Here is a 14,560-nt window from a genome sequence, read left to right on the forward strand (position 1 = left end):
GTGTGACTAAGAAAAATCTGAGCTCTAGTTTTAACTATATACCTATTTAAACATTGTGTGGCCTAAGAAACCATGAACCTATATGAAAATAAGCTTGTGCCCATGTTCCAGGAATTAGAACAATGATTTGGAGTAGTGGACTCCAAAGAATTAGTTTATTTCTCTTACACTTCTCCTTCTATTACCTTTTGGTTTTTGTCTTCATTGGAGTTTGCCAGGAAATTCCAAACCTACTTGCTCATGAGAGGTAGTGAATCATAGTTTGTGTATATAGAAGCCATAAAAATGGTGAAGAGTAAGGAAAGGCAGGGGAGCATGAATGGGTAATATCTGTGTTAATTTAACTGTGTTTAATGAATAGCCTGACCAAGTTTCTGAAATTAGCATGGTATATTTCAGTTCTTTGCTGGCTAAATTTTTAAAATAAGATGAAACGTACTTTTTAGTTATTTCCTATATTATATAATTCTTATATTATGTAAATGGATTATAAATATTAAATAATATTCATATATCATAAAGATATTCCCTATTAGATAATTAAAGGATATTTATTAAAAGGATATCTATTGAAAACTCATGGGTTATAAAAAAAATAGCCAAAATGCATATCAGAAAGTCCATAGGATTTTTTTCTTCTGTACATTTGTTTTCTATTTCAGTCATTTTCTTATTTCTATCATTTCCTTCTTTAAAATTTCATTTGAGTTTATTTCAGTACTTTTCTAATTTTTTGAAATTGAAGCTAAGTCATTGACTTTTTCCTAAATGTTAAAGGCAATACATTTTTCTCTCAGCACTGCTTTAGCTGCTTCCCATAAATGCTGTGATGTTGTATTTTCATTATCATTCATTTAAAATATTCCCTATTTCTATTTTAATTTCATGACTTATCAGTTCCTAAGAGGAATTATCTAATTTCCAAGCAACTGGAATTTCTGCTTATACTTTTGTTATTGGTTTCTTGCCTAATTTTACTGTCTTCATAGCATACAGTCTGTATAATTTTAGTGTTTTGAAGTTTGTTGAGACTTGATTCATGGCCTACTACATGGGCAATTTTGGTGAATATTCCACGTGCATTTACAAAGTCATTGGGTATGGTTTTCTATGTATGTCACGTTGGTCATTTCTAAAAAATGTTATTCAAGTCATCTATTCCCTAACATCTTTTTCTTCTTATTCTATCAGCTACTGAGAGAAGTTTGTTAAAATTTCCATATGTGATTGTGAATTTGCCTATCTTCTTTGTAATTTCAAATTGTTTCTACAAGTTTCAAATCCTACCTCACTTAACTAGGGATCAGGGAGCTTTGTCTGTCTGGTTTAATCACTATTTAACCACTTAGTTGCAATACACACAGTGACTGCCACACATAGATAACTCAGTGGTTATTTTTGGAGGGAAAAATTAATGTGAGAATAAAAAATAAGTATCTAATGGCAAAGTCCAAAAAATATGTATGGGACGGTACAAAGTGAGATTTGACCAGTTGCCAAAGAAGTTAAAGTTTTGGCCAGATTTTTCCCGATGGGAGCTTTTCTGTTTCCTTGTGCACAGTAGATATTGTGATAAGAGTAGTTTGTTTTTCCCTTGATCTGGGAGCACATTAGCCTTTTGTGTTTTCATCGACTGGATTAGTATCACCAGTGTGCATTCAGGAGTGTGAACACATACACACACACAAAGACATCTTTGACCTAGCTTTAAGAAGTGTTCACCGTCTCTGTTCTTACTGGAAAGCTTCCAGTTCTCTGAAACTTGGCTCTCTTCTCTGTCCTCCAGCCTGGGTGCTGTCAGCTTGCTCTGCCAGCCTTCATTAACTGGGAGTGTTGAGGGCCTGGGAAATGCTTATTATTTAGCCATTTCCCGTTACCATCTTAAACATGGACTAGAGCAGTGGTTGTCAAATGTTCTGGTCACAGAACTCCTTTGCAATCTTCAACATTATTGAGATCTCCTATGAGTTTATGAAGGTTTTCTATGTCCATACTGAATATACTAGGATTAAAACTGAGAAAAAATTTTAAAGATCTATTAATTTATTTAAAAATAATAAAAATGCCATAACACATAACAAAAATAAAGCATTTTATTTAAAAAACTGTCTTTCAAAGAAAAATTGAGAAGTGGGGTGGTGGTCTATACTTTTTAAAAGTATCTTTAACGTCTGGCTTAATAGTAGACTGCTCGGCCCTCATATCTGCTTTTGTAGTCAGCCTGTTGAGATATGTTTTAGTTGAAATATACAGAGGAAATGTGGCCTTATCTACATATATAGTTGGAAAAGGGTGATGTATTTTAAAAACTTTTCCAGGTAGTTGTGGCTACTCAAAATTATATGAAAACACGAGTGGTAGTTACTTAATAGTTGCTTACAATGTGGAACCTGAAATTATGCCAGTAAACTTTTTACACTTTATTATATTAAAATAAGATGGCCAGTCTTACATTTTAATTGGGTCCCTTTTACATTGCCCATTTGGAAAATACCATTTCACTGAATAATGCAGATCTTCTCAATGTTGACATATTCCTTTACGTGACATTTAAAAAAACACATTTATTCACATTATCACTGATCTCATCAGAAGCATTTTTTTTGCTTTAGAAATCTGTAAAGTTCATTGTGACAAATGCAAATTTTCCATAATTCTATTTTTTATTCAAAAACTTGAATATTTTTATCAGCAACAAAAACTGTTATTTTCTTATAGTCCCACTTTGCTTATGTTGGAGAAATGTCTCCCAGGTACACGTCTGATCTGCCGTCGTTCATCTGTCGATAATTCTCCCAAGTAGAAATGGTGTTTCATGAACAGAAATACTAAATCAGTTCACAACTCACATGCACACTTCTTCTGAAGACCGTCCCATTTCTGTCTGCACAGACGTGCTGTGTGTTTCCTGATTCCATAACAAAAATGATTAAAAAGATGTATGCTAAAAGTTTGAAACTTACTAAAATTAGTAAATTTCAAAGTTTCAGCAGTGTTACTCTTAAGTGAAACTCGCTTTTTCTGCTAGTGGATAGTAGTAGAGAATTCAGTGACTATTAGTTAAGTTTGTTGCCACTATCCTTGTTTGTACCAAAAGGCCAGCAGTTATGTCCATTGTTTCTTTATACCATTAGTGCGCATTTGAACACAGTGAAAAAGGCAAGTAGTGTCTTAGTATTATTATGAAAATAATTGTGATGACCTCATAGATTCCTGAAGGGGCCCTTAAGGGGCCACAGGTTCCCTAAGGGTTTGGGGGACCACAGTTCAAGGATTTCTGGATGATGAAAGTTGCCTCATGAGGTACTGCTATTTGGATAGGGCCAGGACACAGAGACAAATTTCTAGATATCCTTTCTTAAAACTTGGGGATTCAAATTTTTTTTCTAGGCCAATTGTAATGTAATTTCAAATTTTGTGTGCAGGATTTGAGCTTATGATTGTCACCCACCTAAAACAGTGGTTAGCATAAAGCAAATGCCCAGAACATGGGTGGTGGTGACTGTATAAGGGCTGTAACTGTTGTGGGTATTTATTTTAAAAAACGTTTGAATTGCGAGTCCAATTTTACCAACTGGTAATACAGTTTTTTTAATTACCAGGAGAGTGTTTTCTTGTTGGGATCATTTTCTCATGTTCTTTTGTTAAATGGTTTGCTTATCTGTGTGTTCTATTTTTTTCCTCCAGTAAATACACATTGCTGATGTAATTTAAAAAATACTTTTAAAGGGAGATGGTTTTAATTTTTCTATGAAAAATAAGTAATCAATAATCTGAGATCTTTCTAAACTTAACTTTGTCATTGTGCTCTTATCCTTAATTTTTAATGACCTGTAGGGGAGAAAGAAAATATACTACAAAATGAATCCAGTGTCTGGAATTCAAATATGTGTCGATATATTCCAATATCATGAACTTTCTCAGAAAAAGAGAAAGATAACAATAGGGCTTTGTATTTCCAACCATGAATCAAATTAAGTCCATGTGTATATTCTGATGCAGTCCTTATACTAACGTAGATGCTGTTCTTCTTGTTTTAGTACATGGGATGGCTCATCTAGGAAAGGAGGAGAGAAAGCAAAGTAAGCTTTATTGTGTCCCTGGAGGTGCTAGAGATTGTGCTGAGCACTTTGCGTATGTTATCTCACTTAATGCTCTCAGAAAAAAACATAGCATATTATTGTTCAACACATTATAATGTGGAAACTAAATTGAAAAACAGTGATATGCACAAGGTCATATAGTTTATATGCGAAGACCAGAAATGTAAGCCCTCTTTTCCTGAATCCATAATTGACAATTTTTCCATTCTAGATCCAGCTCCTCCCAAAGCTCCCATCTCTCCCACTTAGCATCTACCAATCTTCTATTGACAGTGTTGTCCAATTATCCTGGGTTATTTATGAGATTCAGTAGATGAGGTTCTGGCCCACTAGGAATAGTGTATGTCAGAAATATATCAACATCAATGCTGCTCATTTCTCGTCTAGCAAAAGCCTTTTTGTTTTTTTTCTTCATGTATACAATAGAGATGGAGCTCTTAAATGACAGCTTATTCAAATATCTCAACGTGCAATATGCTTTTCTTGTCAAAACTCGTTTTCTATCATTTTAACATTTACTTTTCATTTTCCATTTTTTTTCCGTACTGTCATGACTTCCAATGACCAGACATCTCTACAGATTGATGTGAATGCATTTCATAAAGTTAGGTGTATTAACAGTTGTTTTTCTCATTATTTATGCAACTTGTCATGTAATGGGTATGACTTAATTGAGAAGATTTCACTCTTGAGTGCTGAAATGAATCTGCCTGTGAAGGAAGGTAGTCTTGATTAACAATTGACGAGAAACACTTAAATTCTTGCTGATTTTGATTGTTGTCTTGAGATAAACATTATGATTCATTGTTCTGACAGTAGCTTTAACCTATTTGCAGTGTCACAGAAAGACAAAATCTAAAAATTATTTTTAAAATACATTAATTCCTCTTTTGTTTTAGTCAGCCTTGCAGGACTACTCTAGATTTAATTTGCTATATTAAAAATAAACTGAAAGAAGTATGTAGCATGTTAAAATTATATTTTTAATATGATCTTAACAGTATAATTAATAAAAAGCATTTACTGATTATTTGCAGTGATTCCCATTTACTAGGCACAAGAAACTAGTTGGAATTTCAGGCTGTATTAAAAGACTTGTTCTTAAAAAGCTTACTTTTTAAGATTAGTAAAATGCATTAATAATTTTGTGTTAATGCCAAGGAAAGGGAATCACGTTAGTGTTTTAGGTACTTCAGAAGGTTCTCAGTAAATATGCTTGTTCTGAAGTATGAAAATAAATAATTTTTGTTAGGATCTTACCGAAATGGAGTATGCTTCTCCCAATATTTATTCATTGGATCATAGGGCAGTGACTATTTAAAACAAGAAACCATGCAAGTTTTGGTACCATCTAAGTTTATGTCATTGCATTAGAGAATCAAGCAGATGAAATTGAAGACTTACGTCTTACTGATTGGATTAACTTGTCCATTTTGTGAATCAACTTTGAGGTTTGGTTTAGATAATTAAGGTGACTTAATCAGAAAGTGACCTTTGACAATTATTTTCCCTGAAAAATGGAGAAAAGGTCTCAGGTATTATTAACAGTACGTATAATGTTATGTTCAGGACTGGTACATTCTATAAAAGCTTATTAGCCTCCATGAATTGTATTAACCTTCATTTTGTTCAGTCACATTTCTTCTTTCTAAAATATATTTTTAAATGCTTCATCATAACATACTACTGTATTTTTTTCCTGCAATCCAAATGTGCACTCCTTATTAACCAGGATGAAACTACTCCTGTACGAACCTGAACAAGGATGAAAAAAATTGAGTTGCATCACTTGAGTCTTGAGTTTGTTTGTTTCTTTTTTGGTCTGATTCAGGTAGTAAGAGATATATTGGTAGTTCATTTTATTTCTGCATGTCCTGGCATTTAGTCAAGTTTATTTTACTGTTTGTATAATATAATATAATATAATATAATATAAAGTTATAAGTAATAGTATAATATAAGGTTAAAAGTAATACCAAGTTAATGAATCAAGTTTTGATGGAGTACCAGCTTTATGCAGGAGGCTTAGCTGGAGATCAGCATGCCCATCCACATGCTTTCTGTAACTTGCAAGTGCAGACGACTGTGCATCATATTTTCTTTGATCACAAGGAGAGGCAGCTATTAAGATCTCTTTAGGATAATCTACCTCTGTGCTAGATTTTTTTTTTTTTTAAATGAAGTAGGTAAGGAGCAGTTTTCTCTTCTCGGTCTGGTGGTTCTCAAACTCTGTGGTTTGAGCTATTGTATTCTTGAAAAGTTACTTAGATTTCCCTAAGTCTTATTTTCTCATGAGCATAAGGATTGCTTTCCTCTAACCTCACATCATCTATTTTTTTCTCATTTTACCCCGGTTCTGTGCTTTATAACATTCAACATTTTTATTTCTCTTGGAGAGCATCTAAGTTTGGAAGACTGCTCCTTCTAAACAGCAGTGCCGTAGAGTGGAAATCTAAAGTACAAAGTAGTGGAGTAGAAATCTGACCTATTTAATCTGGGACATTTTACATCTTGATTACATTACCTGACCCTAAAATTTCTTATCTCTAGAATGGTAACAGTCATTACATGAGACTCTTTCTATAAGACCATTACGTACAATGTTTTCAGGCTCTGTGGTAGAGGTTCAATACATGATTTGCTGTTAGTATGTTACTTTAGAAGGAAGAAAGTAGTTGAAGAAGTATCATGCTTTCAGTTGGCATGGTAATAATGACTGCCTGGCAGGGAAGATGAGGTGATGTTGCCTTTCCCTCCTAACCATTTAATTTCTTGCTATCGTGTGTGATACAGTTTTACCATGCATTTCAGTCTTACTGTTTCTAAAACAAAATTAAGAGATAAGTCAGTTCACACTACAGAGTCTTTCAATTTAACTATGCATATAACACATGATTCAAGTAATTTTATTAACTACATTGAATACCAAATCAAATAACAACCTTAATAAACTTTTGACTTTTCAATATGTGAGAAATATCCACTGGTATGGTAGGGGTGTGTGTGTAGGTTATTGTATACACACACAAGAAAATCTCAGTGGCCCTTACTAAGCATGCTGTTTGTTTTCTGTGTAATGCTCGTGTGTTTCTTTAGATGCTTGCTTTCCTTGTTCATTTACAGTGTAATCTTGGCACTCACTCTAGTGCTAGGAATACTACATGCATCGCTTCCTCCAGTTCTAACACCAGTGCTGTTCTGTGGCTCATCCAGTAACAGGTGTTGAACACTGATAGAAACAGAATTTTGTCTACAAAAGCCAAAATCCTCCCATTTCCAGTCTCTACTGGCCAATGAAACACGAATGCCAAAGTTACTTCCAAATTCAAGTCTCAGGCATGACAGTTCATTATGCTTCCTGCCAAAACTACTGGCCCGTGCAAACTCCTGTTTTAAAAATTAAGGCAGAGCACAACTTTTGGTCAAACACTTGGTGATTTTAGGTGACATACTCCTAGTTTTGCAGCTTTTTTTGAAATTAGTAAATTGAGATTATACTGCAGTTAATTATTTCATAACATTTCTCTTTGAATATAGCAAACTGCCTCATTAAAGCAGAATTGTTCACCATAAATCCCAAAGTACTGTGGGGAAAAAAGGTCAGAAAACTAGAAATTCTCAAATTTAGACATTTTAACATTCTTAGTAATTCAAAGTGATTAATGAATAGAATCACTTGACCAAACCATTTGTATCAATAAAACTTATTTCTTCAAAATAATTTAGATTTAAAGGATACATAATTTCAGAACGTAGAACTCATATACCTTCTTTAGTTTTTTTTTTTTTTTTTTTGCTGGGGGAGTGCAAGAGGTAAGACTGAAGTAAACAATTGGATAAATTTAAACTACAGTTTTAAAGGCAGCAGAATTAAAACGTAATCTTAGGAAGACTGGGCTTGAACTGGTGATTATTAATTATGTGGAATGTTAGACAATATTTATTAAGAAATTATGTTTCCTCCAACATTTTTAAAGACCAGTATTTTATAACCATGTGTATACCAAAGCTTTAATATCTTTTAGGATGCATTTTTGCTGAAATAGTTTTATTCTTCAGACTACTATAGTACATGTCCCCTTCCATCCAGTCAACCACCTTATTATACAAGATTTGAATAAGATGATCTCTATCAGGTAGAGATAATGTCTAAAATGATATATCAATAAATTTTGAACAAATACCTGCAATGTAAGTCCATAGGAGAAGCAGGAACTTGAGTCATAATCCTTAGCTGCTTATCCAGATTTTTTTCCCTCTTAGATGTGGGAATAGCAGTCAGTACTTACCGAGAAATCACATCTTACCTATGTAAGGAGTTAGGTGCTCAATTTGGTGCATTTCTGTTTTTGCTACTTTTAAGTAGATATTATGAAAAACACATAGAGGATGCATACAGTATCACACATCTCCATTAAAGCACTGGTATTCTGAGCAGACAGGACAGAGAGAAATCAGCAAGGGAAACAAAACTTGGAATAAAGTACTGTGGCAAGTGATGAAACCACAAAGCTAGAACTTCAAGGATTAATAGCAAGTGATGCAGAAAGCAGGGAAAGAGCCTGTTATTCAAAGAAGAACTATTAAAAATTCTTACAGCATTAAAGGCATTGACTTGGCAGTTCATAGTTCTCCCATAATAAGAACGTCAAGTACAGACAATTTGTAGTTTAAGAATAATACCTATTTATCAAAAATTATTATATTCAAGTTCTCCAAAAGAACAGATCAAGAAAGTGAATACAGAGGTGAAAAAAATAATGAAGATGTTTTTGAGGAAGAACAAGTGGGAGGGCTTGCCATTCTGAATATTAAGGCATATTCTATGGTAATAGTAATGAAAATAGGGTATCATTGTGGATATGGATCAAAAGTCTAATGGAATTGATTAAGGAGCCCAGTCAGACCCACACACATATAGAAATTTATATATGACAACTGTCATTGCACATGAGTGAAGAATGTGACAAAGGGAACTAGGGTGATTCAGAAAAAAAAAGTAATATTCCATGCATTCCTAACACACACACACACCCATTCTGGGTAGACACTGAAATGTGAAAAACTGAATTCTTTAAAACTGTTATGAGAATAACTTCATTACCTCACATTTCAGAAGGATTTTGTAAGCACATCAGAAAAATGCAAACCATTATATTGAAAACCATAGGCATTAAGATTATAAAATTTAATCGCCCTAAAACATGACATTGAAAATGAAAGAGAAGCCAAAAACTGGAGAAGATAAGTAGAATATATATGAGCTAAAAAAAAATTATCCAGACTATATAAAGACTTCCATGAATGTGGTGAATAGACACAGACAGTCACTGCATGGAAAGGGAACATGGAGGGCTAAATAATACATGAAAAGCTCTTTATTAGTCATCATGGAAATGCAAATTAAACCCACAGTGGGACACAGTTGTACCCGTTTTGGCTTGCTTGTTTGTTTTTTGAGGGGTAGGTAATTAGGTTTCTTCATTGATTTCTTCTTGGAGGAGGTACTGGAGTTTGAACCCCTGACCTCTTGGTTTCTGAACATGCACTCTACCACTTGAGCTACACCCTTCTCCCACAATTTTACGGTTTTTGGACTGCAAAAATTAGGTACTCTGAAAATAGGACCTTTTAAATAATGCCAGTAGTACAGAAAACTTTGGAAAACTATTCAGCACACCCTGCAACCCAGTGACAGTATTTGTGAGTTAAACAAATAATGGTACACAATTTAATACCCACTACCCTTGGTAAGAATATAAAGTAAAATAAAATACTGAGCAGCACCAGCTATTGGTGAGGAATGGAGGAATAATTCATACAGAGCTGGCAGGAGTATAATCAGAACCTTTTAAAGAAGCATTTTGGCATTTATGATTAAAGTTACATAAGCACATACCCTATGGAGCAGTAATTCCTTCCCTAGAGAAATTCTGACATATGTTTTCTAGGAAACATGGACAAGAATGATCAATGCATCATTGTTTGCAATCATAAAACACAAAATAATTTAAAAATACTTATCTTAGGAAATTGATAAATAAACCTAGAGGAATCTCAGAAATATAATCCTGAGTAAAGAAATCACAAAAGAATACAAATATTTACTATAATCATCATATCGTAAGTTGCTAAGAGAGTAGATTGTTAATATTTTCACTACAGAAAATAATGATAGTTATGTGATGAAGGAATTAGCTAATGCTATGATGGTAATCATTTGCAATATATAAGTATCAAATCATGATGTTATGTGCTTTAAACTTACATAATGTCGTATGTCAGTATATGTAAAAAAAAAAAAAAGAATACGTATATAAGATACCAATTGATAAAGGTAAAAATCCATAAAGCCTAAGGAATGAATTATTAAGGACTTATACAGACATACATATTAAATCTATAAAAAAGAAAAGAAGAACCGCCCTCCCGCCCACCAAAAAAAACCAGATTGGTGACTATCCTGGGGCCAGAGTGAGTGATGGAATACAGTATCTAGGGGCTTTCAATAGTATTGGAGATGTTATGCTTGCTAGGCTGGGTCATTCTTCCATTATTCTTCATAATTTTTATATGTTATACATTCTTTATTCAGTTTTTCATAGCATTAAAAAAAGAAGTTGTAATACAAAAAGTACATATTGTTTAAATTGAAAGTGAAATAGAGAATACACAGACCCTTTACTCAGTAATGTTAGCTTAGCACTGGATAATATTTAGAAATTTTTCAGCATTGGAACAAATTAGTAATTCTTCACTAGAGCCGCTACAGAAGTATTTTATTTACCTTTTGAGGTCATGTTGTATAACATACACATTTTGAAACATTTAATGTTTTGTTGTGTTGCTTACATCATAAAACACTTTGAATTTGAGACTCATAAAAGAAATGGCAGAATAAAAGTCTTGCCCACTCACTGGTGGACTTACGCCCATCCGTTAACTGGCTAGAGGAGAAAAGAAATCCCTCTGAATCATTTTAAATAGCAGTGGCTATGAGTTAATCACATCGCAGTATATGTAATCTTGTCTCAGTCAGCATGACTGCTAGTTTTGGAGCTGGGTTTTGAACGGATTATGTTGATGTCAATAGAAGGACCAGAACCAATGAAAGAACTCGTTGGCATCAATTGCTCTCTGCTCTGTAGTCCCACAGTGCTTTATTAGTTCTTAATTTAAGAATTGAATTCATTCTGCTTTGATTTTATATAATTTCCTTTCAAGCTCATCACCTCTACCAAACTCTGAGTTTCTTATGTAATGTCCTCTCTCATTCATCTTTCATATCCGACATCTATTAATAATAATTCATATACTGAACAATCATAACTCAAAAGAATAAAGATTTTCCCATTTTTTAGAGCATACTTTTTAAATTTCTTTCAGAAATTTGGTACAACTATATAAAAGTGAAGATGACACGGAAATTTCAAAGAAGATTAAGACTCAGTGGACTTCTTTGGGCCTAGAAGATGTACAGTTTGTAAATTACTCTGTGCTGCTTAATCTGCCAGGCCCTTCTCCCAGCTCTGTGACTCTGAGAAGCAGTGGCCAATGCTTTCATCCTAATGGCCAGCCTTGCAGCCAAGAAGCCAGGAAACACAGCAGCCAAGATCCGCTCTACTCATATGCTGCCTATTCTGCCAAAGGAACTCTCGAGGTAATATGACCATTTGTCTCTGTCATTTACAGTGAAATGGAATTAGGAAACAACAGCTTTCATCTAAATTGAACTAACTGGCAAGAATGCAACATACAAAAGTAGCCGTTCAGTGTTCTCAGTGTGGAGCTGCCAGGGAAGGGGAAGGAAGATTTGAATTGCCTGACCCTTTTCTTGTCGTATTTTAAAAGTGAAAACACACTAGAAAAATTTAATTCCTAAGTGTTGAATGTGTGACTGAGTCATTGACGTTTTGCCTTGTCCATGTAGTGCAAGTTCATTTCATTCTTTGGTTCTGAAGAAGCACATTTTAATAGATCGATATGGACAGAAAGAACAGAAGTGGAGGCAGTTGTGTTTGAGACTGTATGCTCGCAGGAAAGGAAGTGGAGAATTGATGTGATTATTCACACATTTAAGATCTGAAATACAGTGTTTCTGCTTTCTTAATGGAAAATACACAGCGAGGGACCAGTTGTGAGTTACTGCTTTACTCTTTTTGGGTTTGCTGGGTTTTGGTGTGCTGAGATTTTGGCATTGTGGTTAAGTGTCCAGCTTCTAGAGCTGCATGGATTAGTTTCAGATCTCAGCTCCCCAATTATCCACTGCGAAGTAAGCATCTAGGGTTGAGTTTTCTCATCTCTGTAGTGGGGATAATAATAGTTCCAATTTTATAAGCTTGTTGCAAGAATTAAATTACTTAATATATGTAAATCTTGGAGGATAGAGCTTAGCCCATGATAAGGACAATATAGCATTCAGATACATAGTTTTTAATTGGTTACTAGCTTCCTTTATATAGGCACATTTTTCCACCTCCATTTAAAAGTATCATTTTTTGTATATATATATATATGTGTGTATATATATATACAAAATATATATAGATTTATTGAAGTATAGTCAGTTTACAGTGTTGTGTCAGTTTCTGGTGTGCAGCACAGTATCTCAGCCTTACATGAACATATACATATATTCATTTTCATATTGTTTTTCACCATAAGTTAATACAAAATATTGAATACAGTTCCCTGTGCTATACAGTATGAATTTATTATTTATCTAGTATATATATATATTAGTTAGTATCTGCAAATCTCAAACTCCCAATTTATCCCTTCCCTCCCTTACCCCCCACCTCCCAGTAACCATAAGTTTGTTTTCTATGTCCATCAGTAATTTTCTGTTCTGTAAATAAGTTTGTTTGTCTTTTTTTTTTTTAGATTCCATATATAAGTGATATCATATGGTATTTTTCTTTCTCTTTCTGGCTTATTTCACTTAGAATGACAACCTCCAGATCCATCCATGTTCCTGCAAATGGCATTATTTTATTCTTTTTTATGGCTGAGTAGTATTCCATTGTATAAATATACCACATCTTCTTTATCCAGTGGTCTGTTGATGAACATTTAAGTTGCTTCCATGTCTTGGCTATTATAAATAGTGCTGCTATGAACATTGGGATTCAGGTGTCTTTTTGAATTAAAGTCCCCTCTGGATCTATGCCCAGGAGTGGGATTGCTAGATCAAATGGTAAGTCTCTTTTTAGTCTTTTGAGGAATCTCCATACTGTTTTCCATAGCGGCTGCACCAAACTACATTTCCACCAACAGTGTTCCCTTTTCTCCACACCCTTCTGAGCATTTATCATTTGTGGATTTTTGAATGATGGTCATTCTGACTGGTGTGAGGTGATAACCTCATTATAGTTTTGATTTGCATTTCTCTAATAATTAACGATTATTGAGCATTTTTTCATGTGCCTATTGGCCATTTGTATGTCTTCATTGGAGAATTGCTTGTTTAGGTCTTCTGCCCATTTTTGGATTGGGTTGTTTGTTTTTTCCTTATTAAGCTGTATGAGCTGTTTACACATTCTGGAAATTAAGCCCTTGTCAGTTTCACTCTTTTGCAAGTATTTTCTTCCATTCCATAGGTTTTTTCATTTTGCTTATGGTTCCCTTTTCTGTGCAAAAGCTTATAAGTTTAATTAGGACCCATTTGTTTATTTTTACTTTTATTTCTATTACCTGGGTAGATTGCCCTAGGAGAACATTGCTAAGATTTATATCAGATAATTTTTTGCCAAATGTTTTCTTCTAAGAGATTTACAATGTCTTGTCTTGTTTAAGTCTTAAAGCTATTTTAAGTTTATCTCTGTGTATGGCGTGAGGGAGTATTCTAACTTCATTGATTTACATGCAGCTGGCCAGTTATCCCAATACCATTTGCTGAAAAGACTGTCTTTACTCCATTGTATGTTATTGACTCCTTTGTCAAAGATTAATTGACCAAAAGTCTGTGGGTTCATTTTTGGGCTCTCTATTCTGTTCCATTGACCCATATGTCTGTTTTTGTACCAGTACCATACATACTGTTTTGATTACTGTAGCTCTGTAGTATTGTCTGAAGTCTAGGACGGTTATTCGTCCAGCTTCATTCTTTTTCTTCATTGTTGCTTTGGCAATTCTGGATCTTTTGTGATTCCATATATATTTTAGAATTATTTGTTCTAGTTCTGTGAAAAATGTCTTGGCAATTGGCAATTTGATAGAGATCACATTAAATCTGTAGATTGCTTGAGGTAGTATGGCCATTTTAACAATATTAATTATTCCAATCCAAGAACATGGGATATCTTTCCATTTCTTTAACTCACATTCAGTGTTTTATAAAACTATAGATTTCCTTATTTTGTATGAATGAAATATTTGTTAATTATTGGCATAGATTTTTTTTAAGAACCTAACTTACTATTAACTCTGATTAATGTAATTAAAATTATTGAAAGTTA

The 14,560-nt window shown here is 33.7% G+C and overlaps 1 protein-coding gene across 6 annotated transcripts in view; it reads left to right on the forward strand.

Annotated features, from left to right (window-relative positions):
- Positions 1 to 14,560, forward strand: part of NAALADL2 (N-acetylated alpha-linked acidic dipeptidase like 2) — a 1,170,852-nt gene that overhangs the window by 649,324 nt on the left and 506,968 nt on the right. For all 6 annotated transcript variants that reach the window (XM_072961150.1, XM_072961146.1, XM_072961152.1 and 3 more), the window contains one exon: positions 11,490 to 11,763. In XM_072961150.1, the coding sequence (XP_072817251.1) occupies positions 11,490 to 11,763 (274 nt within the window). The remainder of the gene's footprint in view (positions 1 to 11,489; positions 11,764 to 14,560) is intronic.

Source organism: Vicugna pacos, chromosome 1, assembly GCF_048564905.1.
Source record: "Vicugna pacos chromosome 1, VicPac4, whole genome shotgun sequence".
Classification (NCBI taxonomy): domain Eukaryota; kingdom Metazoa; phylum Chordata; class Mammalia; order Artiodactyla; family Camelidae; genus Vicugna; species Vicugna pacos.